General features: G+C 35.9%; 1 protein-coding gene across 3 annotated transcripts; it reads left to right on the plus strand.

The window, feature by feature from the left end:
* Nucleotides 1-2,250: 2,250 nt before the first annotated feature.
* On the plus strand, nucleotides 2,251-5,805 carry LOC145103975 (alpha,alpha-trehalose-phosphate synthase [UDP-forming] 6-like). Of its 3 annotated transcripts, none has more exons than XM_079041257.1 (4): nucleotides 2,251-2,330; nucleotides 2,787-4,813; nucleotides 4,890-5,163; nucleotides 5,262-5,805. In XM_079041257.1, exons 2-4 carry the CDS (start codon nucleotides 2,805-2,807, stop codon nucleotides 5,562-5,564), a joined length of 2,586 nt encoding a protein of 861 aa, XP_078897383.1. In that variant the 5' UTR covers nucleotides 2,251-2,330; nucleotides 2,787-2,804; the 3' UTR covers nucleotides 5,565-5,805. The 3 variants fall into 3 exon arrangements, with proteins under 3 accessions (XP_078897383.1, XP_078897382.1, XP_078897385.1); XM_079041256.1 differs by lacking the exon at nucleotides 2,251-2,330 and adding an exon at nucleotides 2,375-2,618; XM_079041259.1 differs by lacking the exon at nucleotides 2,251-2,330 and adding an exon at nucleotides 2,375-2,618 and having other exon boundaries at nucleotides 2,799-4,813.
* The last annotated feature ends 13,728 nt before the right edge of the window (nucleotides 5,806-19,533 follow it).

Genomic DNA, 19,533 nt, shown 5'->3' on the forward strand with positions numbered 1-19,533 from the left:
GTCTATAAGGGTTAGTTTTGTTAATATCCTTAAATATAATTATTCTTCAAAGCATTATAAATATATTCATTTTAGCAAAACACTCTTTATGTTGTTTTTTTTTCATCTTTACCCATATGGTACCACATTAGAGCCATCTCATTTCTTCATCAATCTTTTGTTAATTTTTTTCAAACCATGTTATACTATTATCTTAGCAATGTTCAAATCCTAAAGCATAATATATTAGTTGAAAAAAAAAATGGAAGGGAGAAGAGGGGAAGGAAGATGAGAAAGACAACACATGGCTTGAAGACATGGTTAACATTCACGGATGTTGTCATTTTAGGGAGATATACCTACTCGTAACTGATGTCCACATAGACTTTGCTCCTTCGTGGAAAAAATATAACATATAACCTTAGACAAACTAGATTTGGGTTCATTACTACACCAATAACATGTATAATACATGTCATTTTCAGAAGAGTTAGAATAAACATTCGTTAACAACTACATAATGTAAGGTGCTGTTTATTTTTTAAGAGACAAAATGTCTGCAGTCTACATACTATATTTGTAGTTTGTGGACTACATCTGCAAACATTTGTATAAGAAGAGATGAACCAAATATCTGCAGACTGCAAGAAGATGAATGTTTATTTTTTAATATCTACATGCTGCTAAAATAAATTTAAATATAAATAAACTGGTTTTTTAAATTTAAAAGAGTTTTTCAACACTGAAATTTAAATAATTCTAGTTTTACAACACTGAAATACAATTCATACGACTATAATATATATATATATATATATATATATATATATATATATATATATATATATATATATATATATATATATAATTGTTCATTCTATATTTTGAATTAATTACTAAGCAATTTCATTCATTAATTGAACTATATATTTCCGGTCTTCTCCACTACCATGTCTTTCAAACATGTAAAATTTTCAAAGTATTTAATTGGAATTATTTACTTGTATTGAATAATTAAATAAATAAAACTATGGGCTAAATATAAAAAATTCAACATTTAAGCTTTAAGTAAATTAGCCGATTATTTAAATGATTTTGATAATATAAAAACCTAGGTTTTATGATAAAATATAAATTAAGTTATTTATTATTTTAATATATTAAATTAATAAGAAAAAGAAAAAAGAAAAAGGATGTGCATGTGTTTGTGAAAAAAGAAACCGAAAAAAACATATGTTTATTTGTGTATATGTGTTTTTTTAGGTAATACTTTTTTCGGTTAGGGATAGCTAGTCTGAGGCGGTGAGAGGGAGAGGGAGAGGGAGGGGGAGGGGGGGGGGTGTCCTGGTTGGTTCATCGGCTATAGACCAATTCGAAGAGCATTATTGAGCGCCCGATAATCAATGCCCAAGGCTCCCTTTCTGGAATAAAACAAAGGCTCCCCAACCTTTTCCCCAGCAATATAGGGAAAAAGAGTCTCGGAGGTTGGAATATAAATATGAAAAAATGACTTCCTTCAATTCTTTCCTGAGTTCAACCAAGTCCCTTTATATGTTATATTATTATTCTTTTGCTTGTAAGATGTGTGTGAAAAATATATTTTCGTTTGTATATTTTAATCCATGTATTTTTATTTCTTTATTATTTTTTTTTTTTGGAGGAGAGAATGAGTAGATGGTTTTAACCCTTCTAAAATAACAATCAATTTGCAAGAATGTCTTTCTATCCGTGTATATAAATGCTCAATTTTTTTTTCTTTCAAAAAAACAAATATTGAAACTCGATTTGAATGACCTAGAGACTAGAGTGTAGATTATGAATATTGGAGGAACATTTGGTTACACTCGTAACTATTTTAATATAAAGTCAAATTACATTAAAAAAGAGTAAAGCACTAATTGTTTTTCTTCTAATTTAATCAGCTTTCAATTTTTTTTAATTAATTATCTGCATATAAAGTTAAATTAAAAAAAAAAGTAAACTTTGATAACTTCTTATTCAACTTATATGTTTTTTTTTTCTCTAAAAAAACAAAATTATATTTTTTCCTTATACTCTTTTCTATTTTGACTCAAATTATTTTGAAAGAAAGTCAGTGAAATTCTGCCAATCATCTAACAACAGGTTATCGGTTATTTTAATACAAATCATAACAAGTGTCACCTTAAGCTTTTGTCTTTAAATTGAATAAAATAACAAAAATTTATTCAATTTTTATGTGATTAACCCTAAGTTTCCTGATTCCACTATGCAAAAAGAAATTGTATTATATAATAAAGCATTAAAGCTCACTAAAAAGAACACTCTCGTCTTTCACTTCTCCGGGATAGAGAAAGGTCAAAAGAGAACTGGTAAATTTCTTCTGATTTTTCAAGAAAATTCCTCATCTGTGTTTTGTTTTTATTTGGTGTAATTAATGATTCCTTCTAGAGATATTATTACCCTTCCTCCCATCTTTACCATGTGGGTAGGTTAGTTCGGTTTTTCTGATCTACAAATCCGTCTAGGGTTTCTTTCATTTTCATTACGTATCAGATATTCCCAGTTGAACTTCACTTTTACCTAACTGTTCCATAGATAATCAACTATCTTTCATAATTATATTTTTCAAGTTTGGTGCTGTGTATGCTCTCCTCGAGGTAATTTCTTGAATCCCCTTTTACTTTATTAACTGTAGTTTTGTGTTTCTGTTTCCCCCCTTTTCATGCTTTTTTCTAGTGATGATTTTAGGTAGGGAATATCGATTTCTTGATGTAATTGAGCTGATAGGAACTTATTTTATCATAATTTTTGATTTTGTTTCTCAGTGTTGTGTGTAGCTGAAAATGGTGTCAAGATCATACTCAAACTTGTTAGATCTCGCCTCCGGCGAGCTTCCCTCGCCGTCTTTTACTCGTATGTCACGGCAAATGCCCCGTATTATGACCGTCGCCGGCATAATTTCCGATCTAGACGACGACCCATCAGAAAGCGTATGCTCCGATATATCATCTTCATCAGTCCAGCATGATCGTTTAATCATAGTAGCTAATCAGCTTCCCATTAAAGCTCACCGGAAAACCGATGGTTCAAGAGGTTGGACTTTCAGTTGGGATGAAAATTCCCTTCTTCTTCAACTAAAAGATGGCCTCGGAGACGATGAAATCGATGTCATCTACGTCGGTTGTCTCAAAGAAGAAATCCACCCAAACGAACAAGACGAAGTTTCTCAAACCCTCTTAGAAACATTCAAATGCGTCCCGACTTTTATACCACTGGAACTCTTCACACGATTCTACCATGGATTCTGTAAGCAACAACTATGGCCGTTGTTCCATTACATGCTACCATTATCCCCTGATCTTGGAGGTAGATTCAATCGATCTTTATGGCAAGCTTACGTCTCTGTCAACAAGATCTTCGCCGATAGAATCATGGAGGTAATAAACCCAGAGGACGATTTCGTCTGGATCCATGATTATCATCTCATGGTCTTACCAACGTTCTTGAGAAAACGATTCAACCGGGTCAAACTCGGGTTTTTTCTACACAGCCCCTTCCCTTCTTCTGAAATCTACAAAACATTACCAGTTCGCGAAGAACTTCTTCGCGCCCTTTTAAATTCAGATCTAATCGGATTCCATACTTTTGACTACGCCCGACATTTTCTCTCATGTTGCAGTCGATTACTCGGAATTTCATACGAATCAAAACGAGGTTACATAAGTTTAGAATACTACGGACGTACAGTCAGCATCAAAATCCTCCCAGTTGGAATCCACATGAAACAACTCCAATCCGTATTAAACCTTCCGGAAACCGAATCAAAAGTTTCCTCCCTCATAAAACAGTTCCAACAACAAGGGAAAACAATGTTACTAGGAGTCGATGATCTAGACATATTCAAAGGCATTTCCTTAAAACTATTAGCAATGGAACAACTCCTAATCCAACACCCAGAATGGCAAGGAAAAGTCGTTTTAGTCCAAATAGCAAATCCCGCAAGAGGAACAGGAAAAGACGTAAAAGAAGTAAAAACCGAAACTTACTCAACCGTAAAACGAATCAACGAGACATTCGGGCGACCCGGTTACGACCCGGTTATCTTAATCGATGAACCGTTAAAATTCTACGAACGGATCGCGTACTATGTAACCGCCGAATGCTGTTTAGTGACAGCTGTACGCGACGGAATGAATCTTATCCCTTACGAATACATCATCAGCCGTCAAGGAACCAACAACCTCGATAAAGTCCTAGGTTTGGAGCCGTCAACCCCGAAGAAATCGATGTTAGTTGTGTCTGAATTCATCGGGTGTTCGCCTTCTCTAAGTGGAGCGGTTCGGGTCAACCCGTGGAACATAGACGCGGTTTCGGATGCAATGGATTGTGCATTGGAATTGAGCGAAGGTGAAAAACAAATGAGACATGAGAAACATTATAAGTATGTGAGTAGTCATGATGTTGGATATTGGGCACGATCTTTTTATCAAGATTTGGAAAGAACATGTAAAGATCATGTGAGGAGGAGGTGTTGGGGGATTGGATTCGGGTTGAGTTTTAGGGTTGTTGCTTTGGATTTGGAATTTCGGAAGCTTTCAATGGAACATATTGTTTCGGCTTATAAACGGACTACAACACGCGCGATTTTGTTGGATTATGATGGGACTTTGATGCCACAATCTTCGATTGATAAGAGTCCGAGTTTAAAAACCATCGAAATGCTTAATACTTTGTGTAGAGATAAAAATAATATGGTTTTTGTTGTAAGTGCTAAAAGTAGAAATACACTTGAGGAATGGTTTGCAGATTGTGAGAAACTCGGCCTCGCAGCCGAACATGGTTGTTTTTTGAGGTACATATAATATAAAATTTTATTTTATCATTTTTGTGATTAAATTGAGAATCCATAAGTGAGTGTTTATGTTTAGGTCGAAGAGAGATGAGGAATGGGAAACGTGTGTACAATTTGAAGAATGTGGTTGGAAGCAAAATGCTGAACCGGTTATGATGCTTTATACAGAAACAACGGATGGATCAACAATTGAAGATAAAGAAACAGCTTTAGTGTGGTCTTATGAAGATGCGGATCCTGATTTTGGATCATGTCAAGCTAAAGAGCTTTTAGATCATCTTGAAAGCGTGCTTGCTAACGAACCGGTTACAGTCAAAAGAGGACAGAGTAGTGTCGAGGTCAAACCACAGGTAAAATATTTGCATAATCACAAAAATTACCAAATTTTTGGTAAAATAAAACAAGTATGTTGCTATTTGTTGAATTTAAAGTTGTGTTAATTGTGTAGGGTGTAAGTAAAGGATTGGTGGCGAAACGGATGCTTACAACAATGCAAGAGAGGGGAATGACACCGGATTTTGTGGTGTGCATAGGAGATGATCGATCGGATGAAGATATGTTTGAAGTGATTACAAGTTCTGTGGCTTCTGGTGAATTGATATCTTCAAAGGCAGAAGTTTTTGCATGCACAGTTGGGAATAAACCGAGTAAAGCTAAGTATTATCTTGATGACACTGTTGAGATTGCTAGATTGATGAAGGGATTGGCTTCGGTTTCTGAACAATCGGTTAATGTTCTTGCTTTTGAGTGATATGAGTGATTGAGGGTTGGTTTACATGTAAAAAGAGATGATATGGTTATGTTTGGTTGCTGTTTTAGTTGTAAAGTTGAGAGCAAGAGAAGTTGTTGCTCTTTGTTGAGAGTTGAGACTCTTCTAATTTAGGTAGAGTTTGTTTTGTTGTATATATTTCTTTATGTTGTGTTTGGTTGTGATTGCCCTTGTATTGGACTTTGTTAATACGAGTTGAAAGAATCATGTTAGAAAGATCAAAGATGATATGATATGGATGTGATTGTTGTTAATGCCTTAATGGATGATTGTGATGACTCCAAAGTCGCTATTATTTAGGGAGAATTTGTTTATCTTAGGGCTGTTTGGTAGCCTATTAATTTGTCAATTAAGAGGTAGATTGTGAGTGTTTGATGAGCAAACTTTCAATTTTTAAAAGAATGAGTTGTATTTGAATAATAGTAATAATAAAGAATTGAGTGTTCCTAAAATACCATAACTTTTCAGCAAATATTTTCCTCTATTTTCAATCCATTTTACACGACCACTCTTCTTTCATTCGGGTTGTTTTTTCCAATCTTTTAAAAATTCAGGCATAGCCATATAAATGCAAGAGTGGGCCTTGGCCCATCCACATAAATTTGAAGTTATATATATATATATATATATATATATATATATATATATATATATATATATATATATATATATATATATATATATATAGAGCTAGGTTCAAATGTTTTTAGCAAGTATTGTGTACCTAAATGCACCGATGAGAATTCAAGAAATAATAAACAATTAAATAAATCATTTAAGGGTATTCTGGACATTTTGTATTTTTTAATTAAGGAATCATTTAATTGAAATCCTGCAATTAAGGAAATAAAATCAATATTATTGACCTAGTCTCTCTCTCTTGCATCGTGTATTATATTCAAGGAATCAATATTTCTCTGGTCCGGTAATCCACATACCCTTGTCCTCGGTTAGGGTTCTTTCCCCTTCCATCTTCAATTCTCAGTCGTCCTTCAAACTCTCTGATTCTGATTTCAAGTTCAGGTATCTGATTTTGGATTCTGATTTCCAGAAACCAAAAAACAATCAACACAACAGAAATGGTATATACACACACTCGATCGTCAATCGTTAATTGATATTTTCAAAGCTCGAAGATAAGTTCTTGATCGTTTTATTTCTCTTTCTGTTTTGATTTCTCAGGAATCGGTAAGTTGTGAAGAGAAATTCTGCATTGATTGCAAAACCTCCAAAACACTGTTGTGGAGAAGCGGTCGTGCTGGTCGAAAGGTCCGATTAATTGATTCAATCTTTGATTTCAATTGTCCTTTATTCTTCAAATCACAATCTAATCAAGTTGCATAAACAATTTTGTTTTTGTTTCTGTTTTTGTTACACAGTCGCTGTGCAATGCTTGTGGAATTAGGTACAGGAAGAAGAGGAGTCCGAATGGATCAGATAAGAGAATCGAGAAACAAGCTCCGTTTTCACCGTCGTCTTCAAGTTCATCCTCTTGTTCGACTAGCGCCGCCTTGTACTCCGATGAGGATGTTGGGATGAGGAAGCAGTTGAGGATAAAGGTGGTGGTGTTGCATCCATGGCCAACAAGTGATCTTCTTCTTCATCTTATTTTGATTTGAATCCATGTAAATTTAGATGTTTGGGTTTTCCTGAAAAAATTTATGATAATGGATGGGATATAACTCATGGTTGTTTGGGTTTGTTTCTTGAATTCAAGAAACTAAATTGGTAAGACTCTCACTAATTTTTTTTGAAGAAACTGAAGAAGCACACCACGTGTTTGATAAAATGCATAGTTGAAATCTAGGTATTTGTAACTGGAAAACAAAAGATTATTTACCTCAATCCTGAAAATAGATTTTACATCCAATTGTTTTTTGATTTTGAAAATAGATTTTACAAATACAAATGCATCTTACATGTAATTTTTTTTTTTTTTTTTTTTTTTTGTGTTTCTATCTGTGTATGCTTTTGTAAATGCCCAAAATGAGACTAGATGAGCGTGAATGTACATCTGATATAAACTACATCTTTGTAGTTATTAATTCAAGATACATATTTGTGTTAACATGATCTTTTCCTGCATTCATATTTCAAATGTTTTGTTCGTTGGGTATATTCTTGATAATACAAATTCTTTAAGAATATTCAAAACCATTCTGCAAGAATAATTTATTCTGTAAGAATATTATTGCTGTATTCTGATAGAATTGTAGTTAATTAGTTATATGTTTAATGTGCAGTTGTTACAAGTGTATCACTACAAAATATTCAGCAATGAATTTGTGATAGAATGGCTTGAAGACCTGATGGGAAAGACTCCTTGTATAAAATCATTCTCATGCAACACAATTCTGACAGAATGTCAATCTCACAAAATGTCAATCTCATACAATGCTAGCATATTTTGAAGTGGCTTAGAGGTCAAACATATACAAGACATATAGAACCGAAACAAGAAAGTGAATGAGGATTCTTTCAAGAATGTCGATATTTTTTTTGCAAGAGATTTCAAGAATGAATGTAGTTTATGTTCATAGTTGAATTCGTTAAGAATGAATTTAATTACTTATTCTAGATTATGTATGAATTTGTATTTAAGTTCGGATGTATAAGAATATATTAGAATGTTTGTTATTTTTCAACATGTGATTCAAGAATTTTGTTTTTCTTCAATGATATTCTATTAGAGTAAAATTCTGAAAAAGCATCATTCTAACAAAATAATATTCTATTAGAATAAAATTCTGAAAGAGCATCATTCTAACAAAAAATATTCTGACAAAATATAATCGGTAAAAATTGAAATTGAATTAATTAAAAAACTCAGATTTTTTTAAATTAGGAGAATTAATCATCCCTAAAAATCCGAAAATTTCCTTTTATAAATGTAGTTAATTGTCCAAAATACCCTTTTGCTAAAAATTATGTGATTATATGGTACATGTTACCCCATTCTAATATCATACACTCTCAAATCATGTCCATTGATTAATTTCATCCCTTGGTTCAGATCTGTGCATTCTGGCACACAATACTTAGTAAAAACAAAATAACCTAAGCCTATATATATATATATATATATATATATATATATATATATATATATATATATATATATACTTATGTTAAATAAAAAAAATTATAAATGGAATTAGGGTTGTGATATGACATCCCATTCAAAACTTGAAATTTATTAGAAGGGAAAACATTATTGCTAGACTTCATTTTAGATTATTTTAATAATGTAAGACAACATCATGTGCAACTTAAATAAATAATTTAGATTAAAATACATATATAGTTAAATATTGTTATCGTTTGAAGAGTTTGCCACTTGTTTATATTTTGAAAAATATTTGCTTACCCTAAAAACAAATCCTGATCACGCCACTGTTCAAAGCTATTAAAAAGTCGGACCATTTAAAACTTAAGATTTTAAAAGGTCAAATCTGCCAAATAGCAATTCTAAACAACTATCTAGTAAGATAGTACTGGATAAATGTGTTGTTACATTTTTATAAAAAGCTTCTAGTGCGATGAATAAACAATGTAGGATAGAACTTAATAAATTATTAAAAGTGCAGGAGATTCGTTTGCTAATATCTACAAAGAAATAGAATAACAATATCATATACACACATTTAAGTGTAAACATAATTTGTGAAGTGTAACTACGAAAACAAAAATGGAAACATAATAACTTAAGGTGTAGCTAAGAAAACAAAAATAGAAACATAATAACTAATTCGTTATAAAAGTAAATATAGGTGGGTGAGTATCGAACATCAAGTCACACCACTGACTTGTACAAGTTGGGAACTCTAACAAAAAGTCAAGGAATCTTGAGTATGAAAGAAAAAAAATATCTCAAGAGCCATAATCCAAATATGTCTCCCAAGAGGTTACATTTAATCTAATTCTTGATGTCGAAATGCTGGTATGATGTCTTCTTCTTAATTTTATAAACTGCAAATGTTGCTTTCGTTAAGATAGAAAAAAGTTGTACGAAATTATATTATGAACAACAAAGACATAGATGTCCGTCCTAAATGAGCACACACATCATTTGCTAATAACTGTAGGAGTTATGTTATTTGTCTAGTCTCATGCACAAAAAAAAATGTTCGATCTTAGATTCTTAAAATCATTAATTGTAGAGTAAATTACATGAATGATCTTTGAGGTATGCATCTATCTACATTTTTTGTCCACTTAAACTTTCGTCTTCATCTTTAACTCCTCAACATTAGTCATGGGTTGTTGAGGGCTAAGAACAAAGCTGAACTCAAGTAAAGAGATACAAAATCATGTTTTATGTTAGTTGGACGTTTTTCATCTTTTATCTGTTTAGTGGTGTTCATGGTTTAGGTTGTATTTGTTTTGGGGTTCTTTTGGGTGTCTTTTGGAGTTGTTTTGGGTTATTTTGGGATAGGAATGGTGATGTAATTAAAATGGAAGTAGCGTTTATTCACAAAACCTTAGTATAATTAAAATCGTGATTTTCCTAAAACCTTTTTAGTAACTAATAATATAATTCCAAAATGAACATTCTTCAACTAGCTCAAAATGTAACAACACACCCTCTTGCCTAGATCATTTGACAAATCTTGCCCTTTGCACGTCCTAGAGTTGTGACCCTTATTGTGGCATTTACTAAATTTCATTTTTTGAAAGACAAATCTAATCTACTCCTAAACTACTCCTTAATACTACACCTATGTCCACGACGAGACTTGAACCCTCAACCTCAAGGAGGGAGGGCAACACCGGATACTGCTGGGCTAGAAGCCTTTTGGTATTTACTACATTTCATAGTTATATATTTCCTTAATAGCTTTGTGGCATGGCTTAATGGTAGACTTCCTTGATAGCAATAACTTCATCTTTTCCCTTTATTTCTCTTCTTCTTGGGTCTCTCAACCTGTAATAATTACATTTATTAGGATTTCAAACTAACCAACAATACAAGTCTCTAGGTTATATGGTTGCATACGTGGCATTATTTCCCCCACCATAAGACTATCATGTATGGTCCACTACATCATTATTCTAAAAATGCGCTACCTTAAGCTTGACTACATCCCCATTACCATACCAAAAAACCTTAGGAAATACCTTCCACTCCACTCCACTCCACCTCACTATATATATATATATATATATATATATATATATATATATATATATATATATATATATATATATATATATATATATAATTTAAGAAAGAGACGAGAAGAAGAGATAGGAAGCAGAGAGAAAGATAAAGCTTTCGTGAAGCTTCGTAAGCCGGCTTACTCCACACCACATGTATGTCATGTTGAGGCAGTGTTCACATATGAGAAAGCTAGTCACATCAGCCTTATGAGTGCTCTGTGAAGAGTACATCAGACAACCTAATCCCATTCTTTATGCTCGCCCTCTGGTTGACAGTTACTACACCCCTATTCTACGCATATTGCAATTTCCTTGATTTTGAAATTTTCAGGTAAAAATCTAATTCCAACATCCAATAAAAACTAAGGGCTTCCTCCTAAAATGAAACATTCACAAAAGAGAATCACGCCATCTTCTTACTTTCTAAAATTAAATTAACCCTAAATAAGGTAAAGAAGGGCCAATCGTGTATACCACGACAAACAATTGAAATTGAGATTTGTTTGATCAAGCTTATTTGGTGGTGAAATTATCTTCAACTTCATAGTATATGATCTTGATGAAACATCAACAACAACAATTACTCGACATTAACATCATCATCTTCATCACTGCTTACCTTAAAATGAAATATAGTTATAAACATTTAACCGTTCATCGGTCCTATTAACTAACCCTGTCTCTGTCTCACCAGGTCACTTGTAACACCCCGACTCTCAGGTATATTTTCAAAAGCTTTATATTCATTTTATTGAAGGAACTCGACGAGTTGGAGGCCCGAACTCGTCGTGTCGGACCTAGTCAGCCCGCGTGATTTTTGATTCCTACTCGACGAGTCAGAAGACCCCGACTCGACGAGTAGAGGCTATGCATGGAAACCCTAAAATTTAGGGTTTGCACCCAATTTAAAGAACTTATGGGCCGTTTCTAGCCTCTCTCATCGTCATATCAGCCAGAGGAAACCCTAGATCGAGTCCTAAACCCCCATTGTGTGTGTTGAGAGCTTGAAAGGTGTTGTTTGTTGATTTTGGAAGGGAAACTTGAAGAGTGAGGAGCTTGGATCAAAAAGGAGGAAGTGGATCTGTCATCTACTTTGTTTTGGCAACGAATCTGACGTATAAAGCTAATACTTTGACCCTATCATGCTTAGATCTTCTTCTATGGACATTTATGGTCATTTTTGGGGTTTAATGGAGCCACTCTTGGGTTTGAGCTTGTCACAAGGACATGGTCTCAGATCTGGACTCCTCTAGATCCCAGATTCATAAAGCTATCAACTTTATTTTGTATTGGCCATTCTCCATGCCCTAAACCTCACTCTAGACTTGGTTTTTGGTGTTTAAGCCTCTTAAGACCTTGCATGCACGTAAAGTTTGCAACTTTACGTGGTAACTATGCTTTAGGAAGCTAGATCTACAATTTGGAGCGTTGGAATAACTTAAAAATGTCTGAATGAGAAATGGACTGAAGGGACTGGACGAGTTGCATGGTCAACTCGACGAGTTAGATGAAGATTGGCCGTTTATGGTTTCTGCATGGACTCGGTGAATCAGTAAACTGACTCGACGAGTTAGTTAGGGTTTTCCCGGCATTTGGACACCACATGGACTCGGCGAGTTGTCTGGAAACTAGGTGAGTCAATTAGGGTTTTCACAGTTTCTTGAGTTCTGGAAGAACTTGACGAGTCAGTAAGCTACACTCAACGAGTTGGGTCAACATGGACTGTTGACCTTGACCGTTAACTTTGATCTTGACCAAGGGTTGACCAGTTGGACTTTTGAGGGTATTTTGGTAATTTGGGGTTTTGATGGACTTGGTCCTATGGTGATTATAGGTGGTGGAGTTCGTGGCTGTGATTCGGGAGTTTGATCTTATCACTACAGTTTGACATCGTGAGGTGAGATCTTCTCACTATATGAACAGGGTCTAAGGCACCAAGACCAGCCCTTTATGATTTGTATCCTGGTTATAGGATGGTTGCTATGTTAGTGATATGTTAGATCGGTATCCTGGTTATAGGATTATGCTATGTTAGTGATCTGTTAGATCGGTGTCCTGGTTATAGGATGGTTGCTATGTTTATGATCGGTTAGATCGGTATCCTGGTTATAGGTGATGGGTTTTCAAGCATTCTAACACTCCTATGGTGTACATGCAACCCTAGAAACCTTGGATCTATGTTTGACTATGATACATGCAAATAATTATTTTTCCAAGGTTCTTATCCTATCTAGCATGGCATGGGGAACTTGAATCAAATAAAGCTAGTAGAATTACTTACCTTGTAGTTGTAGTTGATTGCTTGGAGTTTTAGAGCCTAGCACCAATAGTGTGGATGCCTCAAATGGAAATCACAAATCACCACAAACATGGAACTTTGAGAGAATAGTAATCACCTTCTTGAAATCGGCCCTCTTACTTTACTCACCACAACTCGTGTGATTTCAAGAACCAAAGCCTCCTTTATATAGTGTGGTGGATTAGGGTTACATCCATGTAAACCCTAATACCCATGTCTTTTCATTTCCATGAGATCCATGGGTTAAAGCTCCATGGAGTATCCATGGACTTTCCATGCAAGCCTAGCCCATTCCAAATAAGCATTAGCCCACACTATATAAATACAAGAGCCCATATTTAATTATTCATACTTTTGATCTCTAAATTAATCCTAGATTAATTATAGATAAATACTAATTAAATAATATGATTTTATATTAATATATTAGAACTTATAATATATTAATAAATCGTAACTTATACTATTCTCAAAAGATTATCCAGAAATTGTTCGGGTGAAGTGCAACCCAAATGGACCATGCCGGGTCGGGTCAAGTACATACCAAATATAGTTATGGACTTAGACACTATATCCAACAGTCTCCCACTTGGATAAGTCTAATAACTATAGTTGCAAGTATGACTTCAGGAACCGATCAGCAATCGTAGCTCTTTAAACTCTGTTGAACTATAAAGCGCCATTTTAGATAAGTGATCATATAATCCTCTGTTCTAGATATCAGCCGGACAAATACATGGAACATGGTCTTGCTTATTGTCCAACATTTGTTTCCCGATTTCCGATTTGTTTGACATAGAACTTAACTGAACACATCAATTTAGTTCTGACCGGGCCCGGTACATAGGTCAAAACAAAATCATCAAGGGGCCCAGATATCGCTTCTAATCCTAGAAGGAACAGATAAACTTCGACTCATATGTTTTCTCTACTACTTGTTGAATTACACACAAAAGCACGGTTTATAACATCGAGTTACCAATGCGTTTTCGTGCAGTCAATGCATAACCAACTCATAGGCAACAAATCATATCTCTAGGTTTTAAGACTTATATGATATTACCGTCTCACGATCACTCGAGATAAATTCCATGAAGTGATACAAGTGAGCGTGGGTTGAATCCAATACTCAGAACTTATGAGCACTCATGAGTACTGTAGCCCCGCTTTGTCTAACATCTTAGACCTCTACAAGCCAACCCATGACAGTCTTGATTCATATCTACTTCCAACATATGACCGACTGTGGAGAGTTTGAATAATATGATATAAACCATAACATAATTATTCTGGAAGTCAAAACATGCAAAAAAGAAATAATAGTAAACGATGGACAAGAGATAGCAACACTTTACTCATAAATAACAACTTTTATTTATCATCAAATGTCAATTACATTTTACAAATTTCAAGATTATCTAACTACTAAAACTAATATCATCCTTCAGCCCTATGCTCCGAGCATGCTGGAGATGCTTAGCCCGAGTCAGTCCCTTCGTGAGGGGATCTGTTGGGTTCTCATCCGATGATACCTCTTTGCCACGAGAATTCCTTCTTCTATTCGATGTCTAATGAAGTGATATTTTCTGTCAATGTGTCTGGATCTCCCATGATCTCTTGGTTCCTTGGCTAAGGCAACCACACTATTACTGTCACAAAAAATCTCCATTGGCTCCTTTATAGCTGGTACAACTCCAAGGCCTCCGATGAAGTTCTTTAGCCATATAGCCTCCTTTGCTGCCTCGCTTGCTGCTATATACTCTGATTCACAAGTGGAATCAGCCACTGTCTCCTGCTTGGAACTTTTCCAAGTAATTGCCCCTCCGTTTAGAGTAAAGACCCAGCCCGACTGAGAGCGGAAATTATCCCTGTCAGTCTGAAAGCTAGCATCACTGTACCCTACAACTCTCAAGTCCTCACTGCCACCGAGGGTAAGGACCCAGTCCTTAGTCCTCCGTAGGTACTTGAGGATATTCTTTACCGCAGTCCAGTGTGCCTTGCCAGGGTTCCCCTGATACCTGCTAACCATGCTCAAAGCAAAGGCTACATCAGGTCGAGTACACGTCATAGCATACATGATTGATCCTACAGCTGAAGCATAAGGTATTCGACTCATTTCTGCTATCTCAGCCTCAGTACTAGGGCTTTGTGTCTTACTCAATCTGGCGTTACTCTGGATGGGTAACTATCCTTTCTTGGAGTTATGCATGTTGAACCTTTTCAACACTTTGTCCACATAGGTGCTTTGACTAAGTCCAATTAGTCTTTTACTCCTGTTTCTCAAAATCCTTATCCCTAGGATATAGGCAGCTTCTCCAAGGTCCTTCATAGCGAAACACTTCCCAAGCCAGGACTTTACTTCCTGTAGGGTTGGGATGTCATTTCCTATGAGTAGTATGTCATCCACATACAGTACCAAAAAGCTGACTATACTCCCACTAGCCTTGATATAGACACAAGATTCATCTTCACTCCTTGAAAAGCCAAATTCTTTGATTTTCTCATCAAAGCAAAGATTCCATCTGCGAAGTGCCTGTTTTAATCCATAAATGGATTTCTCGAGCTTACACACTCTACTGGGGTACTCTGTACTGACAAAACCCTCTGGCTGAACCATGTAAACATCTTCAGCCAACTTTCCATTAAGGAAAGCGGTTTTGACATCCATTTGCCATATTTCATAATCATGAAATGCAGCAATGGCTAACAGAACCCTAATAGACTTAATCTTGGCCACTGGTGAAAAGGTCTCATCATAATCAACTCCCGGAGTTTGAGAATAACCCTTTGTAACCAGTCGTGCCTTATAAGTGTGTACATTACCATCCATGTCGGTCTTCTTCTTGAAGATCCATTTGCACCCAACTATCTTACGATCAGGTACATTGTCAACCAAGTTCCAAACTTGATTGTCATACATGGACTGTATCTCGCTATCCATAGCCTCTTTCCATTTAGCAGCCTCAGCGCCTGCCATGGCTTCCGTGTAGCTGTTAGGCTCATCCAGATTTACCAGTGTGTTATCACTGATAAGTGTCTCACCTTCTGCAGTAATATGAAAACCATGATAATGCTCAGGTGCATTCCTAACTCTGGTGGAACGCCTCAGAGGTATAGATTCTTCAGTCGGCTCAACAGGAGTTTCCTCTTCAGGTTGAGGGCTAGGGTTTGAGGTTCCTTCACCACTTGACTCTTGAATTTCCTCAAGGTCAATTTGCCTCCTACTGTCTCCTTGGCTGATGAATTCTCTCTCTCGAAAGAATCCTCTTCTTGCTACAAAGACCACATTATCACTGGGTCTGTAGAAGATGTAACCAAAGGATTTCTGTGGGTAGCCGATGAAAATACACCTTTCGCTTCGGGGTTCGAGCTTATCGTGAGTCTCGCGTCTCACGAAAGCCTCGCAACCCCAAATCTTGATGTGGTCTAGATTGGGAACTTTTCCAGTCCACAACTCGTGAGGTGTTTTGGCAACCTTCTTTGTAGGGACTAGATTAAGGATATGGGCGGCAGTCTCTAAGGCATACCCCCAAAATGAGATTGGTAGCGAAGCTCGACTCATCATGGAACGAACCATGTCCAACAAGGTCCGATTGCGCCTCTCAGCTACACCATTCAACTGTGGTGTCCTAGGAGGTGTCAATTGTGAGACAATCCCACATTCCTTAAGATGGTCAAGGAACTCAGTACTAAGATACTCACCACCACGATCGGATCGAAGCATCTTAATGTTCCTGCCCAACTGATTCTCCACTTCTTGCTTAAACTCTTTGAATTTCTCAATGGTTTCTGGCTTATGCTTGATTAGGTAGACATATCCATATCTACTAAAATCATCAGTAAAAGTCACATAGAACCGATTAGCATCTCTTGTGGCGGTTCTGAAGGGTCCACACACATCCGTGTGTATGAGGTCCAACAAACCTTCACCCCTATCACAAGTGCCAGTAAAAGGTGACTTTGTCATTTTACCAAGCAAACAAGATTCACAAATATCATCTGACTTTAGGTCAAATGACTCCAAGACTCCATCCTTTTGGAGTTGGCCCATGCGTTTCTTGCTTACATGTCCAAGACGACAATGCCATAAGGATGCTTTATCTAACCTAGTGGAAGAGTTAATACACAATACATTATTTCCTAGATTATCTACAACAGATACAGTTTCATACACGCCATCACAAGGTAATGCTTTAAAATAAAGAACATTATTAAAGAAAGCATCAATACTACCATTATTATTATCAAAATAAAAGGTAAAACCTTGTTTATACAATGCATGAAAGGAAATAACATTTCTTGCCATTTCTGGCGAATAATAACATTTATTCAAATCTAATGTAAACCCACTATTTAGCACTAAGGAATAAACTCCTATCTTGGTGACAGGTGAAGCTTTCCTGTTTCCCATGATCAAGTTTATCTTTCCCTGCTTCACATTCTCACTTCTTTTTAGTCCCTGCAAATCACAACATATGTGAATACCACAACCTGTATCAAGACCCAAGACTTAGAATGAGGTGAGTTATTAGACAATATAGTGTATATACCTGCATGGTTGGGTTTTACTTTCCCATCCTTCAAATCTTGCTGGTACTTTGGGCAGTTTCGCTTCCAGTGCGACTTTTCATGGCAATAGAAGCATTCAGCCTCATTAGGGTTAGCAGAAGGAGTGACAAAACCTTTCTTGGTTTTGCTTGAAGAGGATCCTTCAAGGGTCTTACCCTTGGTACCCTTAGAAGGGTTCTTTCTCTTCTTCCCTTTGCCATGCCTGATTGCCAAGACATTGGCCGCAGTTGGAGTAGGAGTAGGAGTAGTAACAACCGACTTACCCTTTAGACCACTTTCGGTGGTCTTCAAGAGTCCTTGAAGTTTGCTGAGGGTGACTTCTTCCTTGTTCATGTGATATGTCATGCGGAATTGATCATAGCACGATGGCAAGGAGTGCAAAATGATGTCTATTGCTAACTCCTCAGGGAAGTTCACATTCAGCTTCAGTAAACGGTCCACATACCTTTGCATTTTCTGCATGTGGCCCGTGATGGGTTCACCATCCTTCATTCGGGTTGTTATCATGGAGGAGATTATTTCATATCGCTCTTGACGAGCACTTTGATGGTAGCGGTCCATCAAGTCCTGGTGCATCTCAAAAGGATAATAGTCCTCATAGGACTTTTGGAGCTCGGCTGTCATGGTGGCCATCATGATGCATGCCACTTTTGTAGCATCTCTTTCATGTACCTCATATTCAACAAGCTCTTCAGGAGTAGCAGTTGGCTCGGGTACCTTCAGCTCCTTGTCGAGAACATATTCTTTGTTCTCATACCGAGTGACCATCCTGATGTTTCTGATCCAATCTGTAAAGTTGGACCCATCAAAGATGACTCTCCCACAAAGATTCATGAGAGAGAAGGAGCTAGTAGGGTTTGAGCCAGAAGCATTGTTATTGGAAGACATCTGAAAAGAAGAGGGAATAGATTAGATTAGATATAGAGATAGTCCTTAACAAAACACCCAAATGTAATATTAAGGCTAGGGACCCAACACAATATTTTATAACTTAGAAGAGGGATGCCGTAATCTAAGCTATAAGATATTTGAAGGTAGGTGAATGACGATTCACTAATTTCCACCATGAAAAATGAAATATTTAATTAGGTTTTAATTGGTTTAGAAACTCCTAGATTCTTTGAGATTCATTGAACTTTCTTCAATGGCATGTTTCAATCTCGAGTGTGCCCTTCAAGTTTTGTGACTGGGATGCCGAGGATCACAAAACAAGGTGTGAAGTAACCATGCAAATTACTTGGTACCCTTAATGTATTACCCCTCAATCGATGTGCCGGTTAACCACACACGCTCCATCGATACTATGATAAACATTAAGTCACCCTTTACCTACCTTGTTAAGTTCAAGTTAGTGTGCCGGTTAACCACACACGCTCTACTAACGACTTAAACAAAGTGTAAAGTGTAATTTCATGGATTAGCACCTTATTCACATTTTCCTAAAATAACTAAGATTGGGAATTCATTAAGGTTTAGTTACTTTAGTATTATCATTATACTTTTAATGAGAATTTATAAGTCCTTGTCCTATCCGTTCGGCTAACGACCCTCCACCGATCAAGGAAACGGTGGGTGAGAGTGGACACCCATTAAGTTGCCATTTTATAGGCAACAACCTTATACCCCCCTTATAGACCGGCTTCGTGAATGAGGCGTACTAGCGGTAAGACAACTTGATCTTATACATATATAAATATTATTAAACTTATAATATTATAAAGTATAAGGGTTGAATTTTAAGTTTTAAAATTCTAGGGGTTGGAACTAAAGTTTTTAATATGACTTTACATGTTCCAAAACTTGAGGGCAAGTTTTGTAAACTTTCAAAACTTTTCATTTCTCATAACTTATGAGTTAATGGTTATTAAAAATGAAGACTCTTCATTTTTTGTAACCTATGTGTTCTTTTAATGGTTATTTATA

This window comes from Lactuca virosa, chromosome 4 (genome assembly GCF_052849685.1).
Source record: "Lactuca virosa cultivar CGN04683 chromosome 4, Lactuca_virosa_CGN04683_v6, whole genome shotgun sequence".
Lineage (NCBI taxonomy): Eukaryota > Viridiplantae > Streptophyta > Magnoliopsida > Asterales > Asteraceae > Lactuca > Lactuca virosa.

Excerpts from the sequence above, each read along its gene's own strand:
- LOC145103975 (XM_079041257.1), top strand. The coding sequence starts at position 2,805 with ATGGTGTCAAGATCATACTCAAACTTGTTAGATCTCGCCTCCGGCGAG. Across the intron at positions 4,814-4,889 it reads GAACATGGTTGTTTTTTGAG|GTCGAAGAGAGATGAGGAAT; the intron begins GTACATATAATA and ends GTTTATGTTTAG. Across the intron at positions 5,164-5,261 it reads GTGTCGAGGTCAAACCACAG|GGTGTAAGTAAAGGATTGGT; the intron begins GTAAAATATTTG and ends TTAATTGTGTAG.